General features: G+C 48.6%; 10 protein-coding genes across 10 annotated transcripts; 6 read left to right on the top strand and 4 right to left on the bottom strand.

Moving 5' to 3' along the window:
• Positions 1–1130: 1130 nt before the first annotated feature.
• Positions 1131–4139, top strand: FSST1_012201 (Hsp70 family chaperone LHS1; the record flags this gene model as incomplete). The annotated part of the gene is made up of 1 exon (XM_083235405.1): positions 1131–4139. The coding sequence occupies one exon, from the start codon at positions 1131–1133 to the stop codon at positions 4137–4139; it is 3009 nt and encodes a 1002-aa protein (XP_083081897.1).
• A 1055-nt stretch (positions 4140–5194) lies between these two features.
• Positions 5195–6595, top strand: FSST1_012200 (aspartic peptidase domain-containing protein; the record flags this gene model as incomplete). The annotated part of the gene is made up of 4 exons (XM_083235404.1): positions 5195–5411; positions 5462–5576; positions 5623–5747; positions 5802–6595. The coding sequence occupies 4 exons, from the start codon at positions 5195–5197 to the stop codon at positions 6593–6595; spliced, it is 1251 nt and encodes a 416-aa protein (XP_083081896.1).
• Positions 6596–7616: 1021 nt separating this feature from the next.
• Positions 7617–8260, bottom strand: FSST1_012199 (uncharacterized protein; the record flags this gene model as incomplete). The annotated part of the gene is made up of 3 exons (XM_083235403.1): positions 7617–7935; positions 8000–8089; positions 8199–8260. 3 exons carry the CDS (start codon positions 8258–8260, stop codon positions 7617–7619), a joined length of 471 nt encoding a protein of 156 aa, XP_083081895.1.
• Positions 8261–11674: 3414 nt separating this feature from the next.
• On the top strand, positions 11675–11881 carry FSST1_012198 (uncharacterized protein; the record flags this gene model as incomplete). Its single annotated transcript, XM_083235402.1, has 1 exon — positions 11675–11881. The coding sequence occupies one exon, from the start codon at positions 11675–11677 to the stop codon at positions 11879–11881; it is 207 nt and encodes a 68-aa protein (XP_083081894.1).
• Positions 11882–12895: 1014 nt separating this feature from the next.
• On the bottom strand, positions 12896–14539 carry FSST1_012197 (aquaporin-like protein; the record flags this gene model as incomplete). The annotated part of the gene is made up of 1 exon (XM_083235401.1): positions 12896–14539. One exon carries the CDS (start codon positions 14537–14539, stop codon positions 12896–12898), a length of 1644 nt encoding a protein of 547 aa, XP_083081893.1.
• Positions 14540–16520: 1981 nt separating this feature from the next.
• FSST1_012196 (uncharacterized protein) lies at positions 16521–16871 on the top strand (the record flags this gene model as incomplete). Its single annotated transcript, XM_083235400.1, has 1 exon — positions 16521–16871. One exon carries the CDS (start codon positions 16521–16523, stop codon positions 16869–16871), a length of 351 nt encoding a protein of 116 aa, XP_083081892.1.
• A 448-nt stretch (positions 16872–17319) lies between these two features.
• FSST1_012195 (anaphase promoting complex subunit DOC1 domain-containing protein) lies at positions 17320–18625 on the top strand (the record flags this gene model as incomplete). The annotated part of the gene is made up of 2 exons (XM_083223749.1): positions 17320–18044; positions 18097–18625. 2 exons carry the CDS (start codon positions 17320–17322, stop codon positions 18623–18625), a joined length of 1254 nt encoding a protein of 417 aa, XP_083081891.1.
• Positions 18626–19142: 517 nt separating this feature from the next.
• On the bottom strand, positions 19143–22379 carry FSST1_012194 (uncharacterized protein; the record flags this gene model as incomplete). The annotated part of the gene is made up of 1 exon (XM_083235398.1): positions 19143–22379. One exon carries the CDS (start codon positions 22377–22379, stop codon positions 19143–19145), a length of 3237 nt encoding a protein of 1078 aa, XP_083081890.1.
• A 512-nt stretch (positions 22380–22891) lies between these two features.
• FSST1_012193 (ATP-binding protein) lies at positions 22892–24887 on the bottom strand (the record flags this gene model as incomplete). Its single annotated transcript, XM_083235397.1, has 3 exons — positions 22892–23359; positions 23415–24502; positions 24716–24887. 3 exons carry the CDS (start codon positions 24885–24887, stop codon positions 22892–22894), a joined length of 1728 nt encoding a protein of 575 aa, XP_083081889.1.
• Positions 24888–25848: 961 nt separating this feature from the next.
• Positions 25849–27164, top strand: FSST1_012192 (uncharacterized protein; the record flags this gene model as incomplete). Its single annotated transcript, XM_083235396.1, has 2 exons — positions 25849–26334; positions 26385–27164. The coding sequence occupies 2 exons, from the start codon at positions 25849–25851 to the stop codon at positions 27162–27164; spliced, it is 1266 nt and encodes a 421-aa protein (XP_083081888.1).
• Positions 27165–27220: the final 56 nt, after the last annotated feature.

Raw genomic sequence — 27220 nt, 5'->3', positions numbered from 1 at the left:
GTTCGTAATACCTTTGTAACAACGAAAGCCTTTCGGGAATGATACCTGGGGCAGTAGGCAACAATGTGAATTAATATCCGCCGATTTGTGCCGTGATGCGTCTGTCATGTGCCATGTTTCGATTGGTGAATAGTGAACGCATGCCATTGAGAGTTGGTAAAAACACATACCAGCAAGCTATTCTGCCCAGGATTATTGGCAGACCCATTGCTATGTTTCTGTCTCAATTCATAGCTCTTGGTGTAATAAAGCCATATTAGATAAGGCTGAAAGAAGACAAGCTCTATCCTGCTTCAAAGTGCCGTCATAGTGTTGACAAGGGTCTTGGAGAATGTGGGGAGCTTATTGTGTCTTCTGGTTGGCTATGTCTAATAGGCCAGTCTGTTCAGAGTCATGAACAAAAACACAGGCCACGTGTGTTAGGATTAGGAAATATGAATATGTCTACTTCGTTAAATAATTAGATCAAAAAGTACTCATCATGCGTGGCTCTGCCGCACGATCTGAGATTTCTACTGTCCGATGTTCGAGGATAAGACCAGATCGCGGCTCCATGCAGCACATGTCGTGCTTGTACATCATGAAATTACACAAAATAGTGTCATGAGTTGTGGTCAGGTTAGGAAATATCATGAAGTTCTGAGACTGAATAGGCCACTTGTCAATTTTGATTCGTTAGTTGGAGAATGTCTGGGGCCTTGATGTGTCAAGCGAAGGCTGGATACTGAATACTGAGGCGAGGCCGAGACCTGATGTCCCACCTAAAGTTTATCGCACCAATGAATATTACTTGTACTACTGACTTTCTATCAGCCTTGCATAAGAAACTAACGTCACCGCCGCTATGTACCTATTGTTAGCTGTCCTCTCCATTTTAGTGGCTAGAATCTACCACTATCTTCAATAGCCATCGTGGCTTCTTGGTCCCCATGGGAGAGATCCACATTCTGGCCACATCAACCTCTCTTCTCCAACATATACATTCAAAAGGAAGCGACTCTCTGGGCTTTTTCTTTTTTTTTTACTTCCGCCCACTTTCTCGAGAGGCAACGTTCCTCATTGATATAAGAAAAGACACCGCCTTTCGAATTGGTGTGCGCAACTGAGCGCACCCCCACCAAACCACCATCATGGCATCTCCAGTCTCGCCGCTCATGACGCTCTTGGCGACGATTTTCCTCTTCGCCACCAATGTTTTCGCCATTTCCGCTGTTTTGGGTGTCGACCTTGGTACCGAGTATATCAAGGCCACTCTCGTCAAGCCTGGTATTCCCCTCGAGATTGTCCTGACCAAGGACTCCCGACGAAAAGAAACCTCCGCCGTCTGCTTCAAGCCTTCCAGAAATGGACCTCAAAAGGGTGAATACCCCGAGAGGGCCTACGGCGCCGACGCCATGGCTCTCGCCGCCCGCTTCCCCAGCGATGTCTATCCCAATCTCAAGACCATCCTCGGCCTGTCCACTGAAGACTCCGTGGTGAAGGAGTACGCCGCCCGACACCCCGCGCTGCAATTGCAGTCCCACCCTACTCGAAACACAGCCGCATTCAAGAGCAAGTCTTTCACTGAGGAGCAGGAGGCATGGATGGTTGAGGAGCTGCTCGCTATGGAGCTGCAGAGCATTCAGAAGAACGCTGAAGTGGCTGCTGGCGATGGATCCATCATCCGCTCCATTGTTCTTACCGTTCCTCCTTTTTACACCATCGACGAGAAGCGCGCTGTTCAAACAGCCGCTGAGCTTGCTGGTCTGAAAGTTCTGGGACTTCTTAGCGACGGTCTTGCCGTTGGTCTGAACTACGCTACTACTCGAGAGTTTCCAAACGTCAGTAACGGATCTAAGCCCGAGTACAACATCATCTTCGATATGGGCGCTGGGTCTACCAAGGCTACTGTCATGAAGTTCCAAGGCCGAGCAATCAAGGATATCGGCAAGTTCAACAAGACCGTCCAGGAGGTTCACGTTGTTGGCGCTGCCTGGGACCGCACTCTCGGCGGAGATGCTTTGAACTACCTCATTGTCGATGACATGGTCAAGAAGTTCGTCGAGTCCAAGGGCGCCCAGAAGGCTTCCGTTGCCGCCGAGGGCGTCAAGGCTCACGGTCGCGCCATCGCAAAGCTCAACAACCAAGTTGGCAAGATTCGCCATGTGTTGAGTGCCAACCAAAACACTGGCGCTAGCTTTGAGGGTCTGTACGAGGACATTGACTTCAGGTACAAGATCAGCCGCGCCGAGTTCGAGGAGATGGCTGCCGAGCATGCTGAGAGGATTACTGTTGTTATCAACGATGCCCTCAAGGCCGCTAACCTCGATATTATCGACATCGACTCTATTATCCTTCACGGTGGCGCTTCTCGCACTCCCTTCGTCCAGAAGGTTTTGGAGAAGCTCTCTGGTTCTACAGACAAAATTCGATCCAACGTCAACTCTGATGAGGCTGCTGTTTTTGGAGCTGGTTTCCGTGCCGCTGAGCTTAGCCCCAGCTTCCGCGTCAAGGAGATCCGAATTTCAGAGCCTGGCTTCTACTCATCTGGCGTGAAGTGGGAGACCAAGGGTAAGACTCACCACCAGCGTCTTTGGTCTGCTGTGTCTCAGGGAGCCGTTCCTAAGGAGCTTACATTTACCAATGGCGAGGATTTCACTGCTACATTCTACCAGCAGATTGGCTCTGATGAAAAGGATGTCAAGGCCCTTACTACAAAGAACTTGACTGCTACTATTGCTGCTATCAAGCAAAAGTACCCTTCGTGTGTTGAGTCTGAGATTCAGTTCAAGCTCGGTGTCAAACTCAGCAACGAGAATGGCGAGGTTCAGATTGCCAAGGCTGCTGTTGAGTGCGAGGCCGAGGTCAAAGAAGGCCTCGTTGATGGTGTCAAGAACCTCTTTGGCTTTGGAAAGAAGGACCAAAAGCCCTTGAAGGAGGGATCTGAGGGCTCTGAGGAGGAGATGAAGGACGATAAGTCTTCGTCTTCCACCACTTCTTCTGAGTCTTCTACTGCTTCTGAGGCCGAGTCTGCTTCTTCTGGAAGCGCTGAGGAGGTCAAGCCTGAGGTCAAGAAGCGGGAGACTGTTGGCATCCCTGTTGAGATCACCGTTGAGGATCTTGGTATTCCAAGTCTTACTAAAGCAGAGATCTCTGCTTCTAAGGACCGTCTTAAGTCCTTTGCCGCTTCCGACAAGGCACGACTCCAGCGAGAGGAGGCTCTGAACCAACTCGAGGCGTTCACATACAAGATTAGGGATCTCCTTGAAGGTGATGCTTTCATCGATGCCTCTAGTGAAAAGCAAAGGGCCAGGCTGGCTGACCTCTCCAGCGAGACAAGTGACTGGCTCTACGCTGATGGCGCGGAGGCTACAAAGGATGTTCTCAAGTCCAAGCTCAAGGTCCTCAAGGATCTTGTCGCCCCTATCTTGAAGAGAGTTGAAGAGTCTGAGAAGCGCCCCGAGCTTACCACTTCGTTGAAGGAGTCTCTGGAACGAACTTCTGAATTCCTCAACAAGATCAAGGAGCAGATCGCTGAGCACGAAAGCTGGCACAAGTCAGCCTCTGAGTCGGCGTCCGCTTCTTCATCAACTGAATCTTCCAGCACAGATGCTGCTGGAGAGAAGGGTACTGGCGATTTTGACGGACTCGAAGACGAAGACAGTGCAGCTGCTACAGCCCGCAAGATGGAAGACGTCATCAAGCAGAAGGGGCCTATTCCTCCTCTGTACACTTTGGAAGATCTCAAGGAGGCTAGTGACCTTTACAAGTCCACTCAAGACTGGCTGAACGAGCTTGAGCCCAAGCAGGCTAAGCTGGCTGCCAACGTGGACCCTGTGCTTCTCATCAAGGACCTCAAGGCCAAGCGTGATAAGCTTGAGAAGGTCAGCATGGAAGTCGCCCTTAAGGGTGCCAGGAAGGTTGAGGAGAAGAACCGACAGGCTAAGAAGGCTGCTAAGGAAGCTAAGAAGAGCAAAGGAAAGAAGAGTAAGACAGCAAGCGGAGACGCATCACAGGAGCCTATTCAGCTCAACGCTGAGGACTTCATGAAGGATGGTGAGATCGACAAGGAGCAGCTCGAGAAGCTGATCAACAACATGAAGAAGGAGAACGAAAAGAAGGATGAGGGAGAGAAGAAGCAGACACATGACGAACTATAGACGATGGCGTGTTGACTTTTGGCTTTCCCATGATGAAAAAAGGGAGAGATATAGCTATATACGTATCTTGATTAAATGATACCGGGTCAAGCGATAGATGATAGAGCCTCTGATCTGTTGAGAGTAAAAATTATAAATAAGATCATATGGGTTCCTCGCCAACTGCCGATAAGTGTCGAATGTGAAATGCATATAGCAAATCGGTCCTGTTCTACGGTCCGTTTTATTTACAATGCCAACCCAGCACACAGCGTAACGATGCATGCAATGTATTCGTCATCCCCTGTTTCTCAACTATTCCACGTATGGAAGGTTTCTGGAGTTGTTGTACTCTCATCTGGTCTCTTGATGCTATCTCATGGCCAACATCCCAAGTATTCATCTCATCGAATATATCTGCATCTCCACGCCTTCAGACAAACACCATGTGCTCGTGTCGCATCGCTGCTACCAAAGACATGGATGCCATGTTGACTTACGCATGCCATGTTACGTCGCAAATGCAGGTTCCCATGTTTGTTCCCGCGTAGGCGAGAAACAACCCGATTACAAGGAGGTTGTGTAATGGTCGGCGCGATGAAGGGGCTTGTCTCTATGGGAAGCGACTTCATGTACTACAAGAGATCTCGGCAGGTATGGGCACTGTGATAATTTTTTCGGCTTATGCTACTATAATGAGACGTCGCCAAGTAGACTATCATGAGATTGGATTCAGGAGGTGTTTGTGTTGGGAATGGTTTCTTGTGGTGGTGTTTTGCTTACACTGACTTGGCTGAGAAACTGCCTGGCAGGTGTTGGCAATGGCACCTGCTCCGGGGACTTGCATTTAAATCAGCCACTGGCCCAGGCCCTGTTTACCATTTTTTGACACCTCCTTCCTTCGATTCTATGTTTGCCTTCCTTCGGTGTCCATCTTATCCGAGTGATTCCGTCCTACACTGACACTCGACTCATTTTCTTACATCTATTGGCGATTCCTCTCCTACGATTCTTCATCTCGACATCCTCATATTTCTCCTCCATTTCCCTTGCTCAGCTCTGCCTTTGCTTTCAAGATGAAGAGCTTCATTCTGCTTGCTGCGCTTCTCGTAGTAGGCTTTGCTACCGTCCTTGCCACGCCTCACCGTCAGGGTGCGAAGCGTTTCTCACTGGAAGCAAACCGAAAGTCCAGCTCCAAGCCTGATTTTGTTCGGGAATGGGTGGCGGCTCACCAGAAATGGGGAAAGCCAGTCTCGCGGGAGACTCTAGCTGCTTTCTCACTCCTCGATGATGGTATAGACCCATTGTAGCGTGAATCTTGCGGATACTGATGAGTTTTACAGATGGCCGTGTGGATGTGAAACCTATGGGTAGCGATGACATCTACATCGCTGATATCAAAGTCGGCACTCCTCCTCAGACCCTCAAGGTGGCCATCGATACTGGGTCTGCAGACTTGTAAGAGATATTACCTCAAGGCAATATGCTTGTGCTAACCAGTCAGTTGGGTCCAATCCACTGACACAATCTACAAAACAGTCACTGAAGGCCCTTGGGCTCCCCTGTATAAGCCCAATGCATCCAAAACGGCTCATCGCGTCCGCGACGCTGAATGGGCGGTTGAATACGGTAATGCGTCCTTGTTATTTGACCAAAGTAAAGACCATACTAATATCATGTTAGTTGACGGTAGTCATGCCGAAGGCATTGTCTACCTTGATACTGTTCGTCTCGGAGGTTTTGAACTCAAGGATGCGGCTATCCAATCTGCGCAGCTCATGGCAGCACGCTTCGAGGGCGAACCCGAACTCACTGGCATCATGGGCCTTGCCAAAACGCTCCCTAGCAACGTAGATCCTCCTACACCCTCTCTGCTAGACAAACTCCGTCCCCTGTTGGATAAGGCGGTCTTCACGGTCGATTTGCGTCGGAATGCCACAGGCCGTTTTGATTTCGGCTACATTGACGAGAGCAAGGCCAAGGACAACATCTCATGGATGGCATCGCGAGAGGATAGTCCCCATTGGGACGTCACGTTCGACATGACAGCGTGGACAGGTTCACGCCGAGTTTGGATGGCACGTACTTTCGAAGCTACTATCGATACAGGCACAACCCTAATTTTCCTGCCTCCAGATATTGCAGGTTTGTACTGGAATGATGTGCCAAATATGCGAGTCAACCCTGACCTTGGTGACGCATTCACTTTTCCTTGCGAGTTCGCCGACGAACTGCCAGACTTGATGTTCAAGGTGCCAAAGACGGAGCATGTTCTCAAGATTCCGGGACCGTACCTTAACTACAGCCCTACTGATGACGATCCAGAGTACTGCTGGGGCGGCATGCAAAGCTCAGACGACCTGGGTGGTATAACCATTATTGGTGATGTGGCTCTCAAAGCGCTATATGTCGCTTTCGACCTTGAGAACAACAAGGTCGGGTTTGCCAACAAGGACCTCGACGATATCGACGACTAAGTAGGATGTATTTGGTTGTATGTTTGTTCGGGCGTGCAGGTATTTAAAACGGAAGCTGTCGATGAGGGCATTGTAAGACGAGAGAAAACTAGTCAGTCATATGCAAAGAAACGGGAGCAAGATCGAGACTTGACAAGGCGGCATCGTTCATATAACGAGGTAGACAAATACTCGTGAATTTCCATTCAACTGGAAAAGATACATATAACCTCATCATGCTGGCCGTGAATCGAGTTGATTGAGGCCCCGTCGATGCACTTGCAATCAATTGACATGTCATCCATCCAAATACGTCACAATCCTTTCCATCCCATCCCAACCCGTCCAACCCACGCAGTCATGCACTCCACCATGGTGGACCATGCCATGTCCCAAAACAACGTGGACATTATCCCATAAACAACATGCAGTAGCCTGACGCAACTGTAGGAGCGAGAGGATGAATGATATAATAAATAACAAAGATGTTGCAAATGCTGCCTCTATGAACGCCGGGAATCTTGGTAGCGAACGACAAATAATGTGGGGTGCTCAGCAAAGGGGGTACACTGTGGTGGCTCCCCAGATTCCTGAGAAAGTCCTCCAGCAACCAATATACATTGTAAAAATGAAAAAAAAAAAGCCGAGGGCGTTTGACGTTGGTAATATACGCCTCGGCTATCATTCGTGGCTTTCTTCCAAACAATAAATCTGGCCAGTGGTCGAAGGGGGCCCGACCGAGTCAGTCATGAAACATGGACCCCTAAAAATGGACGAATGTGGTGAGAAATGCGGTCTGGCCGTGGTTTTGCGGTTGGTTGGCGGCCGTTGGTGTTTCTCCGCACTCAAAAACGTCTACTAGCTTCAGGGATGCTATGCTTGCTTCTCTTGTAAGAGACTGACCGGTGGGAATAATGGGCATTTTCCCCTCTCAATAAAAACAAGGAATTGAATGGTTCATCAAGGGCGAAGCAAAAAATAATCAAAAAGGATTCAGGTTGCTTTATTCGTGATCTCCGTCTTTAAAAGTCAAAAAGTTTCGTCAGCGCGGGCCGTCTTGCAAGTCATCGTGGGTGACGACATAGTATTCACCTTCACTGGCACCCGGGGTCGGGGGCATGTTGCCCGAAGAGGGAGCTTGCTGGGAAGCACGGGCTGTTCCCGGTCGTGATCGGACCTTTGAGTCGTCCTTGGGTGCGTCGAGGGAACTTGGCTGCTGACTCTGGGACTGAGCTTGGTTGGCGGTCTGTGGAGATGGTTGTTGAGCGCCACCTGCAGAGCGGCGGAGGCGTTCTTCCATTTCACGAATGCGGGCTTCAAGGGCGGCGAGTTCTTCGGTTTCCTTGTCGACAGTTTGCTTCCTGGGGGAAATTGTTAGATGCGTGATTCAATGGGTGTGACGCGGTGAGTAAATGGTAGACCAACTTGGCGTGGACTTGCTGATCCAGGTCGGTGAGAGAGTTTTCGATGCGGAAGATGTCCATAAGCTCAGCACTAAACGAGCGGGCGATGGTTCTGTAGGAGAGATATATATTAGATGTTTGTTCGCGATAATACTGAGTTTGCAGATGACATAGTGGACGTCTTCAATTGATTAGAGAAGCGAGTATAGGGGAATACGGACGATTGAGGGCGACGGCCGTTGGGCTGCCAGTCGCGATCGAGCTCCTCATCGGTGAGAGTCATTTTGATTGGATTGATATATGTTAAAAAGGTTGATGAGTTGATTGTTGCTTGCCTGGATATGACAGTTTGTAATGCGCAGAAAGTATAGAGAGGAGAAGTCGAGAATTTCGTGGGAAGAAAAGGAAAAGGTGAGGGAGAGCTGCAGCTTTCAAGACAAAGGCAACTTGCACGGTAATTAATGGAAGTTTCCAAGGGACGGGTTCTACCTTTTTTGGAGCTGGAGCTAGACCTAGAATAAGCTAAGGTAGCAGCAACCTCATTCATTCTCTCCCTTTTGCCCCACAGGGTCACCTACTGACTCCCGACTACCCACTACGTGCACGCGCACAGCTCAGCCAGTGCCTGTCTTAGGGGATAAGAGCCCGTACAAGATTGGCCCTGGGGGCTGGAAGTGGAGGGGTCAGCTAGGGCAGAGAGGAGAGGTCCCCTGGAATTAGCTCCATTTAGGAGGCGGCGGGCGTGGGGTTGCACTAGTAAAGACTAGGGTGTGCATAAGATGGACAGCCCGGCATGGCATCTCTTTCTTTCAAACGGATGCGGATGATGGAAGGGAAAGTGAACAAAGACGTAAAAGTTAATATGAAAGCGGTCACCAACAGACGACTTGACTGTTCAAAAAAGTAAGTGACTTGGTCTTAAGATGTAACAACGTGGACGGGAACGTCAGGAGGAAAAGAGGGCCAAGACAATGTCTCATTCTGATACTGTCTTGTTCAGTTCATGATCCTAAAGGACAGGCAAGACAAGACAAGACATGGCATGACAAGACATAAACACGAGGTGGTAATTAATAGTAATATCTCTCTATCTAAAATCGAATGATGCTTCTTGAATCTCAAAACCCCAAACTGACAGACACAAACCATCCGTGCATTAATCGAATACTACCTACCTACGTAGTTGACTTAATTACTGATTACTGTGACGGCCCCCGCAAACAGAACAGTGATGCTACTTCCCAACCCCCCCTTGCTTAAATCGATCAACTAGCAAATAAATGATTGCTGCGAGGAAAGAAAGATTTGTTGTTGATCTTCTTTTTCCGACTTTACCGTATCGAATCTATGTAATCACTAGCCGAGATGGAACTGATGCCCACAGATCCATAGGTACATAAAATTGCTGTTGTAAATGATGAGGTTGTAATTATGGTGGATGCTATCACACCACATACACTCCCCTAAACCAATTACAGTCTATATCAATTTAAGACTTTATCTTGGATACCAAATGCATTTTTTTGCATAGAGATGCTTTGCTTTACTTTTATACCTGCAATTAACTTCTGACTAGGACCCTGGTTCTTGGTTTCAATGATAGGCTCACAATCATCATCATCATGGCGCATGCAAAGCATTCATCATGCTGACCGAATGGCTGTCATCTGCCAAACTTTGTTAATGCAACTGCAGTTGACTGATTGTATTCGATGATCTCCCATCTCGTTAAATTTCCACTCATTTACACAATCTTGGCTCGGCAGTGCCCATCATTATCAATTAATAACCATGCCACAAGCGAAAAGGGGGCCGAGTGGGCGGATGACATCAACTTTAATTTACTGTTTCCGTGCCTGTGCCTGCATTTAATGGGGTTTCATTCATGATCCTGGTCGAGTTCAGTCCGTCATTGAATCTGGTTATTTCAAGGCCTTGTTCTTTTGAGATTCTTTTTGGATTCGGAAACCAACATTAAACTACCAACATCTGTGTCGCGTGCTGGATACCAACATATCTCCAGACGTTGGGTCCCAAACACAGCGCTCAGTCCAAGACCAAAGGCATACCGCCACCATTTAATGAGACCATTGTCGTTGAAGTTAATTACTATTGCCATGTTCTCTTTTGACTCTTTGTTCTCTTGGCTGATACTGCACTGACTAGCCTGGCTCCACTTGTTGGGTTGAGATGAGATATCCCGTGAAGTCATCACGACCAAGGTTGGTTGAGTCGGGGACGGAAAGAACATGTTGACAACCTAGTCACAAGACGCTGATGTTCAGCCTGGGGACTAACAGTGAATGATAATTTCCCATGATTTGGAATCGTACATGACTTGTTATCATTTGGTCAGTTGCAAAGCTTTGATCATCGTCTCGAATAAAACACCAGATACCTTATCTTCACTTCAGTTCAGGGTAGGTTCGTACCGCATGATGGTTACACGAGACTTCCGTATACCAGCGCATGTTATCTCCACTAAGCGGCTTGAACCGAGTTCGGTCATCCCGATAATGGTTGCTTTGCTATTTAAACATGAAACTAACCGTATTTCATCCAGACATGCATACAAGGGTAGATTGGGTATTACATACGGATATAATACACAATAGGTGACAACATGAGGGCATAGAAGCGCTTACGATATATGTAATTATAGCGCAGTCATGACGAGTAAACCACGTGCGCAGCCGCCCAAAAATAGAGAAAAACCTAAATCGGACTCAACACCACAACTGGTCATCTCACGATATCACAATAATATGCGTAGAGAAAAATAAAATCAAAAAACAAGTTACATGCCCCGTACTGGAATCGAACCAGTGATCTTATCATTACTAGTGATACGCTTTACCACTGAGCCAACGGGGCTTCTTTGCGAACTTGTTAAAGAGGTTTCCATAGCTGGCGACTATAAAGATAACAAAATAGTAGATCAGTTAAGTCCATAGAGAGTACCTAACCACAAGCAGTCGCTATAAAGTTCAGAAAGAGTAATTACTAGGGTATTTAAAATGTGTTAAAGTCCTTAAAATTATTATAAATTTAGGATTTATATCTCGTTGCTATACCTAAAGTTTAGTGCCGTTCCATCCAGAAGGAAAAGGATAAATGTGTGCTGGTTTTGCAGCGAGAAGATATACTGAATTCACACCGATTATCACCAACCGCCTCTGACCGACGTAGTGTTATTCACATAATGCATCAACAGTTCATCACCGATAATGCCCGCGCGAGTGACTGAACAAATAGTCGAAATAAAAGTAGCTCCAGTGATTGGGCATTCATTCAATTAGCTTTTGCTGCACTCTTGCGCTGATCGTGATGAACAGCCAGCTGGCTGTCACTGCCACCTCACTGCAGGTCAACAGTACTGCAGCAACCATATATGCTTCGTCTTTGCTACCAGAAGAACAACAGAGCTTACTGGAAATATCTCCCGATTTTTTTTATTAAAAAAAGAGTGCCTTGGAGTTTTCAAGGAGATCTATTCCCTGAATCTTATAGAAGGAATACTATTGCTATCTGCATACTCCCAACGCTGCGCTTGTGAGTTTACCACGATACCCGCCTATCTAGAGAAGCAGATCTAACCTGAAAAAACAGGTAAAGTTATTTTAGTCATCGAGAAACAAGTCCTCATAGAGATCGCTCGTTGTACCGTATCGCGAAAACACCAGGCCAAGCAGCAGTCATGACACACAACAGCACCGAAACTGTCAACCATATTCCACTTACCCGCGATGCTGCAGCTGGATTCATGCTCGGCGCTTTGGGTGGCATAATCGGTTTCTCCTTCTCATATATCCTCGTTTGTTTTGGCTTGAGCAGCCTGCGCGCTCGTCGACAGCGCCGGCGCGAGCAGCGACAGTTAATGGAACTCATACATATGATGGATTAATCGGAATCAGAACATGAGACATCGCGATAGAGATCGCTCAGACACAAAGACAAAAAAAGAATACAATTCAGGCATGTGATTACCAGGTTCGTTGGGCATTTAGGTGTATGATATTGGCCGAATATGGCCAGAAACATTGGAAGAGATATCTATGCCTTGCTAGACTCGAACACCCTTTGTATTATCCAGACGAATAATTTGAGAAGAGGAATTAGTATTTCTTTCAAGGTATCCTACGGGTTCTGCGTAAGCTGCGCTGTAATTGCAACCTTATCTAACACGTCTGTCTATTTCTAAGAGAAAACTTCAACAGCAGCTGAACTGTTGGAATTTCACATCATGAGGACAACTGAGTATAGCATTTACGTGATTCACTTCTAATACTAGGACGATATTGTCACATCCTAGTGTTACCCTAACGCTCAAGGGGTCAGCTGCTTACAGAGACTTCCATGCATATACATGGTCATATTCCTGGTAGAGATGGCACCCAACTAAAGCAGAGTGGTCGAGAAGCCATCAACTAAGTTCGAATAAGAAGAACCTACGACTTTGTTGACATTGACTGCTAGGCTAGCTTACAGGCATTTGGGTAGTTTCGTCTTGACAACCCGCTAAGTACACCAATAGATCAGCATCTCTTGATACTTGTCGCAGAAGATCACTCACGGTGCCATATATAACCGAGGAAGTAAGATAAAATCGATCAGTTGTCACTTCCCAGATGAGATAAGTGGACTCAGGCTGTCACAAATATTTTGGTGGTGATGATACCGATGTCATAGTCTTGAATGAGTAGATCAATAGAAAAATTCCTATTTACAACACTAATAAATCCCATAGTAGAAACGCCAAAGCTAACCCTAACCATCGTCCAGCTTCTAAACAAATTCCAAACTCTGGCTTGCGCGTATTCTTGCGCCGTTACTTTAAATTTCATGGCACTTGTGTTGCGTTCATGAATCGTATTCATCGTTTCCGTTCATTATCGGCATGTTGGCACAAGCTCAAACATTAACTTAGAATAGAAGCGGTCTTGCCAGAGCCAAAGGCGGCCGAGGGCACTGGCTTGGAAGCTTGGATCTCTGCTCGCTTTTCAGGGTTCTTGGTAGGGTCGTTGAGATCGTCACCATCGGCGCCAGGGTTGGCCATCTCGTACTCTAGGGTCTTGATGAACCAGTAGAAGCACACGGCGATTAGAGAACCGATACCGGGTCCAACCCAGTAGATCCAATGCTCCGTGTCGAAGCTACCAGTGATAACACAGGGGCCGAAGCTGCGGGCAGGGTTGAGTGAACCTCCAGTGAACTGAACTCCGACCATCTCTGCAATGAAAAGAGCCAGACCAATACCGACGGGAGCAATAAAAGTAGCTCGGTGCTTCTCCTTGGCAAGCATGAAGATAGTAAAGACCAGTTCAGCAGTGAGGAGAGCCTCGATGAAGACACCCTGGACCAGAGATGCACCACCACCAAGAGTGGTTCGGACATTGAATGTTTCCGGGAAGAGGTAGCGAACAACAACAGAGGCAAGCATAGATCCGAGGATTTGGGCGAGGAACAGAACGATGGCTCTTGTGATGCTGATGGCCTTGACCATCAGCATGGCCATGGTGACAGCAGGGTTGAACAGACCACCACTGATACGGAAGAAGACCCAGACATTAACCATGAGAGAGAAACCAAAGATGATAGAGATGTAGAGGAGTTTGGAAACGTTGAGGCTACCAGTGGATTCACCCGTGGTAGTCCTGTTGTTTGTATCAGCCTGGATATTGGCGACCTCTGTGCCAGCAAAGGCAAAGAAAAGGAACATAGTGGTGCCAATAAACTCTCCCACACCAGCAACGAAGTGATTCTTGAAATTTGAGTTCATCCATTGTGTCAATGGGAGGCGCATGATTTCAGACTTCTCCTGTCGACTCAACTCATTCCACTGAAGCTTGCCAGTGGTGATGTTGAAGCCGTTGAGAGTAGAGGTGCGTCGGAAAGCATAAGGTCGACCAGTGTAGCCTGCCTCTTCATCCATCATCCTACGTCTGTCATTGGGAGGTAGTCGAGGGTCGTCACTGCTGTAAAACTCCTCGTCTGAGTCAAGAGGGGGTGCTCGACGACGGTTCATGAATGTAGGAGGTGGGTAAGGGCCCCTTCGAGTGTACCGATCACGGTCGTTGCGGCCTTCATTGCGGTAATAGCGTTCGTATTCACTCATAGGAGCGTAGTCGGCAGCTTGGTCAAAGTCATAATCTTCACGCTCACGTGCGCGTCGTCGAGCAGATTTTACTGAGCCGCTCGAATATTGGATTGGCTGCTCTGTACCATCTTGAGAGAAGCGAGTAGCCTTGGGAGTGACAAAGTTTCCGGTGCGAGAACCGGGACGAGATCGCATGGCATCTTGGCTGACAGCAGGCTGAAGAGGCACGACGGTGTCAGTCTCGGAGTTTCGGCCGCTGGGTGAGGCGAGGCTATCCCCATGAGTGATGATGGGTGTAATAGCTGGGTTGGAAGGTATGCTCTCGGCCTCTGGAGAGTTTTCCCGGATGTATGGAACCCTATCTTGGGTCGAAGAACTGGAGGCATCGGTGGGAGGGCTAAAGGCAGGGTTGGCTCCGGCAGGCGTACTGCGAGCCGAGCGATTATTGAGTATGGATGAGGACATGTCGGGTGAAGAGGATGTGAGAGTTGATGCAATAGTAGGCAAAGGGTCAAGATACATTGAAAAGATTCAGATGAAAACCCAAAATGAGGTCTCCTCTCTTGTAGTCAGAGAAGTAGTGTGAGATGATTGAGATTGATTGTAGATTGGTCGCTATTCGAAACAGTCGCCATGTCTAGATATTTATGCTGATGAGACTTCTCACCTGCAAGACCAAATTCAGAGATCACCAGGGATCACCAAGGCCCACCAAGTACTCTGTTACCCTGCCTCGACCATGATTCAATGAGGGTATCCTTGCTAATGACATCGTCGGGATGGCACTGATGGTGGGTATGTAAGTTGAGCACTGATAGATGATGAGGCATTGAGGACGAATGGAAACCGAACAAGCTGAGACGAGCGGTATAGAAGCCTTGACTTAGACGGACAGAAGAAAAAAGAAGACCAAAAGCTTGGATCTTGTGAAGGGCATTGAAGGACTAGTTACATGGGAGGACCCTGGAAGCAAGTCAGCCGAATTGGCCAACGGGGAGGCCGGTAGTTGAGTCAAAACGAGAATGACGCACGGGGATCTCAACGATGGTGCCAGCGCGGACCAAGAATCCGGATCGTTACCAATGAAACAGTTCAATGTGAGGCTTGTCCGAGTGATCGGAGCCGGGATGATGGCTGTAGATGAGGCTGGCGACGTGGTCCACACGACTCGACATACGTAGGACGTGCATGCCAGCAACGTTTTTAGTCATCGACTAGAAGGAGTTTGTTCAACGCAGAGGCCACAAAATGATGTTTCATATTACTAGGCTCTGCACTAAAGATGAAATCAGACGATCTTTCGCCTGCCTCGCCGTTTAGCCAGAACGGTAGGGGCTGAAGTTATTTCGGTATATCCGTTCCATATCAGAACCCGAGTCGGGATCTAATTTCCAGGGGACCTCGTGCCTGTGTTAGTGTAAGGTACTCGCCGTTGAACGGGTTTACAACGGCATGGATGGTCAAGGCGTCCTCGTGAGGGAGGCTGGACGGGCTGACGGACAATCCGCCCTTTCCAATTGATTAAGGATTCCGTCGTGCTGTTTCAATGTAACGGTATCGAAGATCACTGGAAGGAGATGGTGGTGTACATTCGTCATCATGTCCCGAGATAACCTCCCTGTTTGATGTAAGCCAGCGGCGCAGCAGATCGACAACTCAGCTCCTCAACTCCGGAAAGGAGGGAGGAGAATGACGCGATCCACCAGGGGATCAAACTTCAAACTTGGCAGTTCCATCAAAATGGCAGTGATGGGCAGCATGCGTCAAAAATCCATAACTACCAAGATTTTCTGGAAGCTTTTCTTTTCGAGGTGTGGGGTCCCAGCCCAGAAGGAAGAGGCTGGTTGCCCTGGTTCAGCCGGGGTTGAGAACAACCAGAGGACCCTGCAAGTCGTAATTGCAACCAGGAACCTGGGGAAAGATCGTCGCTTGGGTGCAAAAACGAGAGGTCGGTTCAGACTCACTAGAGCTTAAAATTTGACGAGGAATTGCCGATGCCAGTTGAACAAATGAAGAAGATTGATTGTTTTATCGGACGATTCTGTAAAGTGATGGCATTGACTCCTTAGCGTTGATACTCCTTATTCTCGAAAAGAATAAAAAGCAAATAAAATGTTACCGGTATTTGAGACACGCCCAGGCCAGGTCAGGTCAAAGCTGAAGTTGGCAGGTTGGTCAGAGTCAGAGATTGAGAATGAGAGTCCATAGGCAAGCTAAACCAAATCGAGATCAGAACTCTGAAAAGGTGCTCAGAATAGAAACCACGTGACGGCGCGTCCATTCATCCAGTCACATCACATATTCCCCAGAAACAACCGCGAGCGCGCCTAATTGATTACCTACTAACTGTAGGGCCTGTATATTGCAGCGCTCAATAAGTCCTGCCTGCCAGTATTGATATAAGCTAATTGCAGTGACTGCCACTCAGATACAATAGCTAGCGAGTATGGATATCACACGTGGCTCGAGAAGAGCTCGTCATGTAGCTGCCACTCATGCAAACACAAATGCAAATGCTCATCCTCGTGCGCATGCAAACACAGCCTCGAGCCCGAGACCCCCTGAATCCGAGATAACCTCGTCTCCAGCTCCCCATTTTGCCGCCACTCCAAGCGGTCCTGCTACTAGAAGTAGGCCGCAGCTAAGCCAAGGAGCATCGCCAGCTGGCGCTTCCATGATAACTCCTGACGGACCTCCTCTACATCGAACACCTGATCAGCCACCTGACAGGCAAAGGCGTCGAGCACCACCTCAAAATCCATTTCGTCTTTATAGAAGAAGTAAGTTGAGTTCTTAAACCGAGTACTTTAATAATGCTGCCCTCTTTTCTATTGGTATTGCACTGTATTGCCGCCTTGTCAGTTGCAGGTAGTTGGTAGTTGGCGGGCAGTTGTCATCAAGTGATAGCAGCTGCCTGCACTTCGCACATCGTTCGGATGATAGAACTTTGTCCATTGTTCAATCCGTCAAGTTAGTCCACCTGACGCCGATTGCCAATTGCTGCTCGATCTGTGGAATTTTAGCTGCGCACTCCAACGCCATGTGAGCCATCTTTTCCTTCTGCACTCTTGCATTCTCATCACACATGCATCCCTCACAACTGCAAAACTGCAAAACCCTATCAAACCTATACTCTACAACAATCTTTTCCTGTATTCTTTTCTTTCGATACTATTTCCAGCGTGTTCTTTCGCAAGCGCACCTGTTCCCCCCTTGTACCCGAACATCTCAGTTGTTCCGCGAACATGCCTCCCCAACGGAATCATTATTCTGCCTTCAACCATCCTTATATTCCTTATATTCGCAATGGCCGCATGGATCGAACCCCTCTCGGTGAACTGCCTTTTAAGAAAAAGAACGGAGAATTGCTTCGCAAGCGCGTGCGAATTTTCAGACCGATCCCTTCCTACGAATACGAAGACATAGAGAACGACAATGCCGTTCTTCGAGCCGCGCAAGAGAACCTCATAATCGTCAAAGAGATGATGGCCGAGCGAGTGCGACTAGATGTTGACAACCTCATAGCAACACTTGCCGAAGGCCCGCAACTCAGTATGCCTCCTGTCGATTACGACGGCTCCAGCTCCGAGCCAGAACCTGATGACAGCATCCTCCAAGGCCGTGCCCGCCCAATGCCTGCACTAGCACAAGCAGCTGCCATAGCCGCTCAAGTTGATGATTCCTTTAACGGTAACCTTACTGCCGAGGAGGAAGATGCGGAAGTCGATCAGCAGACCGTTTCCGCAGAGGAGTATGAAGACGATAATTCGGAAACCGAAGAGGACGACGAGGACGACGAGGACGACGAGGATGGTGACGAAGACCAAGCCCAAGAAATCGCTCCTCTTTTTGATCCTGCTACTGCTGGTCTTAAGGAAATCTCCAACCTCGCTCGCTTTACCGTCAGCAGCCACAAGCCTGGTAACGGAGTTGAAGAGCTCAAGAGTGACGACCTCAAGCAATTCTGGCAGTAAGTGCACCTGTAACCATTCAATTCCTTGCATTACTAACACAACTTCAAGATCCGACGGCCCTCAGCCCCACAAGCTTACCATGTATTTTACCAAACGTGTTGGCATCCGCGACATTAGATTCTATGTCGACTACAATGAGGATGAATCCTACACACCGACAAAGGTCGTTTTCAAGGCCGGTACTAGCGAGAACAACCTTATCGAATTCGCTACCATGACCATGGAGAACCCTGTAGGCTGGCAGCAAGTCCCTATCGCTGGCGCTGGCGGTGATCCTGACGGCAACACTCTCGTCGCATGGGTTGTGCAGATGCAGATCCTCGAGAATCACCAAAACGGCAAAGACACCCATCTCCGTGGAATCAAGATTTATTCCTTCGACAATGACTCCGCCCTCGGCCCTGGTCGCGAGGGAAATCCTGTCGATGACGTCGTTGGTCTAATGGACAATGCCACTGGCCGAACCGGTGCTGGTGCCACTCGTACCCAACAGAGAAACTTTGGTGCTTCCCATTTTGAGCCTGGCGAGGGAGGTCTCTCTATCCCCAGCTTCATGCGCGAGGCCGAGATTCGATAAGGAAATGTCAGAACTAAGGGGGATGGATGCGCAGAGAAAGTATTTGGTGGAGCTTGGTGTCGAGAAGATGTTTGTTGTTTGACACGATCTATGCCTAAGGAGGCTGGCTGCATTGGGTTCTATGGATTACGATGGTTTCACTGGCAGTCTCACCAGATGACTGGAGTAGATCGATGAGGGATGATACCGGGATTTGTATATAGTTCTAATCCTTACCAATACCACTAGACACGTAGCGGAATGGCGATGTCAATTATAGCGTTTTAGTGATATATTGCAACTAATGTCTCTCTGTACGTAAGGAGTGCTGTGTGCACTGCCGGCGGTATGTCTTCTCGTCCCCAGCCCACTCCACCTCATATTAGCAGTTGAAGACATAACTAGTATTACACGCCGGCTCTAATGCTAAAGCCATGTTGATGATGGTTTGTACAAGTGCGTCAGGTTTTGGAAATCCTACCGCTTCTCAACCTCACTCGCCTCTCTCCTCATTGCTCCTGTAGTTACTCACTGCTTATCAAACAATACGAGCAGGCATGTCTTCCATGTCATCCATAACACTGTCCGAGTCATCAGCAACAGAGAAATCGGCGGCAGTAGTAGATTTAAATCTGCTAGGTGTCTTTCGCTTGCGAGCCTTGGCCTCGTCGACCTCGGAGTTATCATCTCCAGGGGCAGAAAGCTGTGCTTCTCCATCATCCTCAATAGGGTCTCGAGAAAGAGCTGCGGCACGCCTTGTATTTCGTCTAGTTGACGTGGCTTTAACTGGCGTGGATCGAGCTGATGCCTTTCGAGGGGTCTTGGGCGCCTTTGCCTTGCCCATGCCTGTTCTCTTTGCGACCCGAGTAGCCTTGGGAGGTGCAGGCTCAAAGAATTCGGGAGTGTCAACTGGCTTGGCAATAGGCGCCTTTTCTACTTCTACTTCTTCGTCTTCGTCTTCGACAATGGGCGCAGGCTTTTCTTCGAGTTGCGTTGCCTCAACAGCCTCAACAGGCTCCGCAGAGAGTGCTGGGTCAACCATTTCGGCGGGATCCATAGGTGCCAGGTCCGCAACTGGCGTGACCGAGTCCATCGATGCCATTGGAGCAGGGTCGAGATGTCCCATTGGAGCAATGGGCAGATCGGGTTGGATGTTCTCATTAGGAACCCCGTATTCATCAAACTGTTGCTCATCGTCATTTTCGTCTTCGACACGTTCGGCACTGATGTTCTCGCCGTTGTGGGATGTGCCGTGGGTAGGCTGATTTAACGGGATCAAACTCATGAATTCCATTTCTGCAACATCGCCGTAGAGAGCATCATCGACGTTCGGGAGCTCGCCTGTTTGGCTGTACACGCCCATCAAATATGTTGCGCATTCACCTGGGTTCTTCTCTGTCTCGCCGGGAACTGTTTGTCTCAGGCGTTGCCACAAGAGAGATTGGGTAGGGCGATGCCAGCTGGCACGGAATTTCTTGTCGACAAGTCGCTGCCAAGGGATCTTGGAATCGGTTTGCGCCGTTGTGTTTTGAATAGCCATAACCATGCGGTAGCGTTCTTCTTCAGGCATGGCGGCGATTTGACGGCGAGCCTTCTCTAGGCGGAAAGAAATGGAGGAGTCAGGTGCATTGGACGCCAACTTGTCCTTGCCATGAGTCTTGATGTTCATGGCTCTCCATTTCGTGATACACTGAAGTCGACTACGAGTTCTGCCCATGCGCTTACTGATCTCCTGCCAGTCGATAAGGTCCATGTAGGGCCTGTCATTGTTCGGATCGATATGAGCTATCGATTCCATGACAATCTGGGTCAGACTGCGTTCTTCATGTTCGTCCCATGTATCCTTTCGTTGCGATTCTCCACAGACAATGTAGTTGCGCCAACGATCTCGAATATCTTCAGGGTGGCGGTTAATGATACCAGCAATCTTGGACCACTTCTTATCATGAACCTCCATAAGATCACGAAGCTCCATGTCCTGCTCAGTGGTCCAGGTACCGCGAGCAACAAAGTTGTGGAATTTCTTTCGAGTGATGTTGATAATCTTTTGTCGGTGACGGTCAGGACAAGTTTGAAAGATCTGGGCCCAAAGATCCGCGTGCTCATCACTGGCGGTTGTGCCTCCAGGGGTATGAATCATCTCATTCAACTTATACTGTTCCATATTGTTGGCGGAACGATACGCCTCGACTGCTCGTGCGATACGACTAAGCTCTTCATCGCTGAACCGTCCCTTGGTATGACCATCCATTCGGCCACGGCGTTGTGAATTTTGGTCATCATCTGCATCCTGCATTGACTGAGACGGGGCATTACGGTTGGTGTCGGACTTTCTGCCTGATGATTTCTTAGCACGCTTTCGAGCAGCTGGCGTCGTGACAGAGGGCGATTGTGGCGGAGCGTATTCGTCCTGCTCAGGGGAGGGCGATTTCTCAAAGAATGTTGGCTTGGCCTTTTTCGCCTTGGCTGACCGCGATTTCTTTGTGTTTGTACTGGGCGGGTTCGGCGTTGGAATAGGGCTTCCTGGAAGATCGTACACATCATGAGTTGTGTTTGGGCGTTGCGCAGATGTGGGGACCTCCATCTCATCATGTTGTCCCGCTGAGTCCTGAGGGTTGATGTTGTTTTGCGCGTTGTGGACCTGCTCACCCCATGCTTGTCTGGTTTCCATCTCGATATCATCCATTTGTGGACCTTGCGGTCCATTGTATTGGAGGAACTCAGGTTGCTCAATGGCTTCGTTTTGGTTTCCTTGCACAGCTGAAGCGTCCAACTCCATCTCGTCATAAGCGGCACTCCCCTCTCTGGATTGAGCATCACGCGTCTCAAGGCGTGCAGCACTTGGTGATCGTGGAGTATCCTCTGCAATATCATCGTAGATAGCACCTGGACGGGACGCGTTCCTGGTGTGCAAGAATGATGCAGCTTGAGGATCATGGGTGTTCACTTCCTCCGATGCAGACTGGGCACCTTCTTGTGTTTCTGGCACCTTATCTTGGGATTCAGCGGCAGCTCCTTCGTCGCGAGATCTATGCTTCTTGCGCCGTTTTCCATCTGCAGAGTCGGAGGTTTTGCGCTTGCGTTTCGTTTGCGTAGCAGCATCGTCATCGTTAAGGTCGACAGCTGAAATTTGACCAGGCAGAGATTGATATGTGTTTGATGGAACGTCGTTGGCAAGGCTATCGGGAATCTCGGCCGGTTGCGCTGACTTTTTCTTGGACTTTCTATGCTTGCGTGAGGAATCCTCTCCGGTCGGCTGGGGCGATGCACTGTCGGTTGTATCTTTTTGTTTGCGCTCCTTTTTCTCGCGCTTGTGCTTTCGTGATTGAGTGGAAGGTGGTTCCTCTGCCATAAATGCCTCAGGTGCTTTTTGGTCTAAAGACGCGCTGTTGATTTGCGACGAGTAAGGAGCTTGCGTCGCGTTGCTATCGAACATTTCGAGCACGCCAAAGTCTTGGTCATGGCCGCCATCGTCTGAACCGGCCTGGGCTTCGTCTTCGTAGCTATCTAGTCCCCCGATGTTATCAATTAGCTGGTTTTCGACCTCCATGTCTTCGTGGGCCAACTTGGGTGACTGATATGACTCTTCACGAAGCTCGTTTTGGTGTTTGCTTCCGGGCTGCTGCTCGTTCTTGTGGCCTTGGTCAGCTGCAGCGTTGTTGCCGTTGTTTTGCTTCTGTGGCGTGTTAGGCTGCGAGCCTGGTATCAGGGACAACAGAGTAGACGCGAGCCGGAAATCACGCCACTTGCTGTTACCAGTGCCGTTCGATGACATCGATGAGCTGCTTTGCGACGATGATTCCTATCTCATTCGAAGCACGCGGATGAAGACGTGTAGGGTAAGGTGAAATAGTAAGAAGGTGTGGGGCGTCACGAAAAAAACTGACAGCGTAGCTAACCTAGAGATGTCTGCTCGCGTTGTCGTGACAAGCTTTGTCCACGTGACCCACTCACGATCAGATCACCCCCTTTCTATCACCCCGGAGGTAGGCAAGTGCAAGCCACTGTTTAGAAAACAGTGTTTACTAATAATACGAAGGGCCTGAACTGCATGCATGCACTTAATGTTGATTTCAATATAGGTGGGTAATTACTGTTGATTAAGACAAAAAGAAAAACTAGAGTAGTACAGCTATATTTAATGTTGTTTCGACATGTGTCAAGAAAATCTATGTAAAAAGTCCAGTTGGCTGTTGTACAGGTCACTTCATAAAGACCCAAAGTATCCATCTACCTCATCTCGCTCATAATATCTCTATGCCCTCAAATAAAACAATGATGCAGTCGTTAGTCATTGCGTGGTGGTCCCTCGTTTCCAGGAAACCACTGTTCGGGTTGTTCCTCCTCTCCTTCCTTCAACTTCATTATGATACCCTTTCGCGTTTGCTCGATTTCGTACTGACCGCCAAGAACCAAATCTTTGGTGACAAGCTCGCGGGTTCGGCCCAAACTCTCAATGGCGGCAATTCTCTCGATCGTGAGCTCCAGGTGTTTGTCAAAGCCAGGCTCGGAACAAATCTCTCTGAACGCGCGATGCATTGGTACGCTGCTCGCTCGAACATCTGCCTGACTCGTGATGCTGAAAAGGTTCAAGCTATCAAGGTCCCGAACAAAGTCGCATCTGGTCATGATTTGTTGAGCAATATGGAATTTGTACGTCGGGAGCTTATGACCTTCGATTGGGTCATATGTCTCGTGGTTCGCCATATCGTCTTCTTTGTCAACCAAAGCCTTGGCCAGGCTCATGGCAGCAGCCTTGTAGTCAGTTAGCAAACTGTGTCCCAGAATAATGATATCTGTTCCAACTTACAGCCCACTTTTGTTGATCCATGACATCGTCGTCCATCTCTTTACCAAGGATCCAACATTGGTTGAGGAACCACTTCTTTTCGATCTCCTTGATTATTTCACAAGTGGCAAGCATATCCTTACTCTTTGCTACTCTATTCAGAAAGCTCAAGCGTCCTCCAACCCTTTCGTAGACCTCTTCAAGAATACCATGATCAATGGCCTCCTTCCAGTATTTCTGTCGATACCTCCGAAGAGCCGATATAGCCTGCTGTTTAGGTAGATCGGTAACAGGGAGGACTTCCATTCTGGTAGCCAGCTGTTTCAGACGTTCGTATACCCAGTAATCATCCGAGTTGAAAACCATAGTAACAATATTGGCAGCAGCCCATTGCTCAGCCTTCTGCTGAAGTAGTTCAATCAGATCTCGTCCATCGTCATTATGGCGAAGAAGATGCATCTGGTTTACAATGACCACTAGAGGCTTGCCTCTTTCTTTCCGTTTCGTCATGGCCACCTTTTCCAGCTTGTTCAGAGCGCGTTCAATATCCAGTAGAGCCGTAGTTTCGCGGGGACCTCTCTCGCTGAAATACCCACCAATATAATCCTCGTGGTACTCGTAGTCAAGGGCTTTGCCAAGACGTATGCGGAAGATCTCAAGGTCCGCGTGCGCTTCAAACATGGCAACGCCATCGCCTTCGTTTTTTCGCATAGCATCGATCAGCATACTGCTTTTCCCACAGCCTTTCTCGCCTATCAGGAGGTGGTAGTGTCCTGCGACGCTTCCCATGACGATGGCGTCGACTCGTTCCTGTTCAGGTCGGAATATCCAGTGTTCGTTGCTACCACCAGGTTTGTGAGGAACATCTTTTCCAATTGCAGCCAAATCGAGCACAGGATCACCTGGCTCAAAAGCATGTGTCATTTTCTTAATCACGAGCCATTTATAAGACTTATGGTAGATGTAACCTGCAGCAGCGAAGCCTAAACCCAAAACTAGTATGGAAGCGAATGTTGTGGCGGCAGATTCTCCCATTTTAGCAAGAAGCGAAGGCTCTGATGAAGATCTATGACCTTTTTGGTCCTCAGCATCGTAGCTCCGAGTATCATCTACTAAAAACATTAGCAATGGCTCTGTGAATGTGAATAAGGTTTCCCTCCTGACTAAACACTATCTGTGGACATGTATTTCTTCAGGGAGCTGATCGCGTGCACAACGTTTGGGTACTAGACCCCAATACCAGCAAAAAGCTATTTGCTCCATGGAAAGATGGAACAAGCCTTGCGCAATTGCAATGCGAATGAGAAGTGTTGAACACGTACCTCTCTTTTTGCTAGATTGGGTTGAGAATCGGAGCTTGCCATTGCTGGCTATGTCGAGGTTTCGGTTCGGGCTCCAATGCCGAACCTGAAGGCCAGCTGAGCGTGCCAAGTTCGATGAGCTGACAGGATGGTTGAGGTGACGCACCAGGCGTCCTGAATGCCGGAGGATCATTTTGTTGACTGGTGAAGCTTAGTAGAAGATAAACATTAGGACAACGACTCAATTGACGTGAAAAATTAAAGTTATTCAAAGTTATGACGATGCCAAAGAACAAAGGAGAGAAGAATGAAAGGAAGGGAGTTGAAATCGAGTGGTTGCTTCGTGGCACCAAACAGAAACAGAAACAATCCGGGACCGGGCAGTTCAAGTCAAGTCAAGCTTGGCTGGTCCCGACTAAAAACAAAGTTAGCTTCGGTTCCTTGAGGTGTGCTGCGTCAGAACCACCCAGTGACAGTTAGCTGCCCTGAAACTGGCTGCGATTGGCCTTGGCACTTCAATTTAACCAGATCCTCGGCGACAGCTATGAAAGCTCCCCTGTAATTTCAGCGAGAGGGTCCGCTAACCTTGGCACTAGTCTAGAAATCGTTTAATCTTAGTGGAGAATGCAGGAGGCCTCGTCAATTGAATGGAGACTCAGCAGGCCAGGGGTTCGAGATGCATGTCACCGTAGTTCTTGATTCCAAGATGACCGCATGAGCTGCAGTCAACAACATCGAGACTGTCATCTTAAAAAATAGACAATCCGCTTCTACTCAGAACGGATTTTAATTATTAACAAACTAGCACGTGATACGTGATACTTTCTTGAAGTCATCTCGATTCACAGAAGGAAGGCAAGACGGTGAATACCTGCCTCAAAAACAATTCCGATAATCACCCACAATGCAAACACCAAAACCACAAAACCTGGGCACTGCTCATAGGTGCAAACAGCGTTTACAATGGTGAGGCTAACTCAAACGGCAAAATTGCACTGCTGCCTGCAAACTACAAACGCTCGGCCTAATCGCGCTTTGTCAACCGTCAACCGTCAACCTCAGTCGGGCTTTACAATCTAAACATCTCGGCTCCCACACCATGCTTCCCTCACTTTATGAGACATAGGCCCTTGATTACCAGTCTATACGAAACAATGCCGCCCTACGCTGCCGACCTCGAAACCTGGTGGTTAGGAAGTGGCTACGATTTCATCAAACACCTGATCGACACCGTGACCAACGGCCTCGACCCTCGGCAGTGTGGGTTTGCGCAAGAGATAAAAACACGACTACTATCATTCGACAGCGATCCAGCGATCGCAGAGCAAATCAAGAAAGATTGGCCAGCAATTCATGCGGCAAGAGGCGTCGACTACGATGCAAACAGTCGTAAATATGCCAAGTACGTCGCCTCCACCATCTTTCGGAAGCCCGAGAATGGAGGTATCAATCTCGATCTCGCAATGAATGGTCTGGGCTACCTCGATGCAATAGAAATTCGCCGTCTTCGTATCCTCGAAGCTGTAGATGAGGCTATTCAAGCTGCTCCATCGCAGGAAGACCGGTCCCCAATGCTTCAAGAGATTGAACGGACGTCCGCTACCAACTTCAAAAAATTGCATGCAGGGCTTAGGACATGCGTAAGATATGTGTTACCCCGTGGAAAACATATAGCAGCTGACCATTTCAGATTCTTATCGAGGAGCTGACCAAAGATGTCAACCACAGAAAGGAGGCTGCTCAGATCATGGCACTACTCAACGCACTTGTGCCCTCAGCTGTATTTATGAGGGACACAGATGATGTAGACCCAACTCCACATTCGCCAGGTGTCCGTGATAGTGTTCGATTCTCAGTTTTCGAACACCTTATTTCCAAGCATTGTTTCACACAGGAACGACAGGAGGTTATCCGGATGAAGCTGCGTTTCTGGTGTGATACCTCTAGTTATGCAGAGGTCAGAGACGTCATGGTGCGCTACTGTGAAGAGTTCAAGAAGGTGGAGGAACTCTCCATGAGGCTTTTGAACAAACTTGAGAAAAGATCAGGTAACACGGTATCTTACCATGCGGTCACTGCCGGGTCTCCTATGAAATCTAGTGCAGACACACCACGCAACTCTGGTCCACACGCCAGTTCTTCTCAGGCTGAGGGCACTATCCTTATCCCGAACACCTCACTAGAAAACCAAGGATCTGCAAAACAGCCACTCGCGACGCCTCAACTTCCTCTGGCTTTCCATCCCCTGCTGAGAGGCATGCCTGGGCGAGAACTTAGCCCTGCAAAGACAGACATTGCTCTGCTCGCTAGAGACATGAGCCAACCGCCTGTTGCTTGTTATCCTGACGATCTGTCAAAAACCTTTTTTTACCAACACCCCCGCGCCAGGAAGCTCAAAATGTCTACACAAGAACAGTCGACCCTTGGTCTTCTCTTGCCTGCAGAACTCGTCGATCAGCGAGATTACTAGTACGATTTCGACAGCGAGGATGAGGCAGATGAGGATATACGGCCGGCTTCTCCCGG

The sequence above is a fragment of the Fusarium sambucinum genome, chromosome III, assembly GCF_050947815.1.
Source record: "Fusarium sambucinum isolate potato_lamoka chromosome III, whole genome shotgun sequence".
Classification (NCBI taxonomy): Eukaryota; Fungi; Ascomycota; class Sordariomycetes; order Hypocreales; family Nectriaceae; genus Fusarium; species Fusarium sambucinum.
Note: the sequence above shows the minus strand (reverse complement) of the source record. Positions and strands in the feature narration are given on the sequence as shown.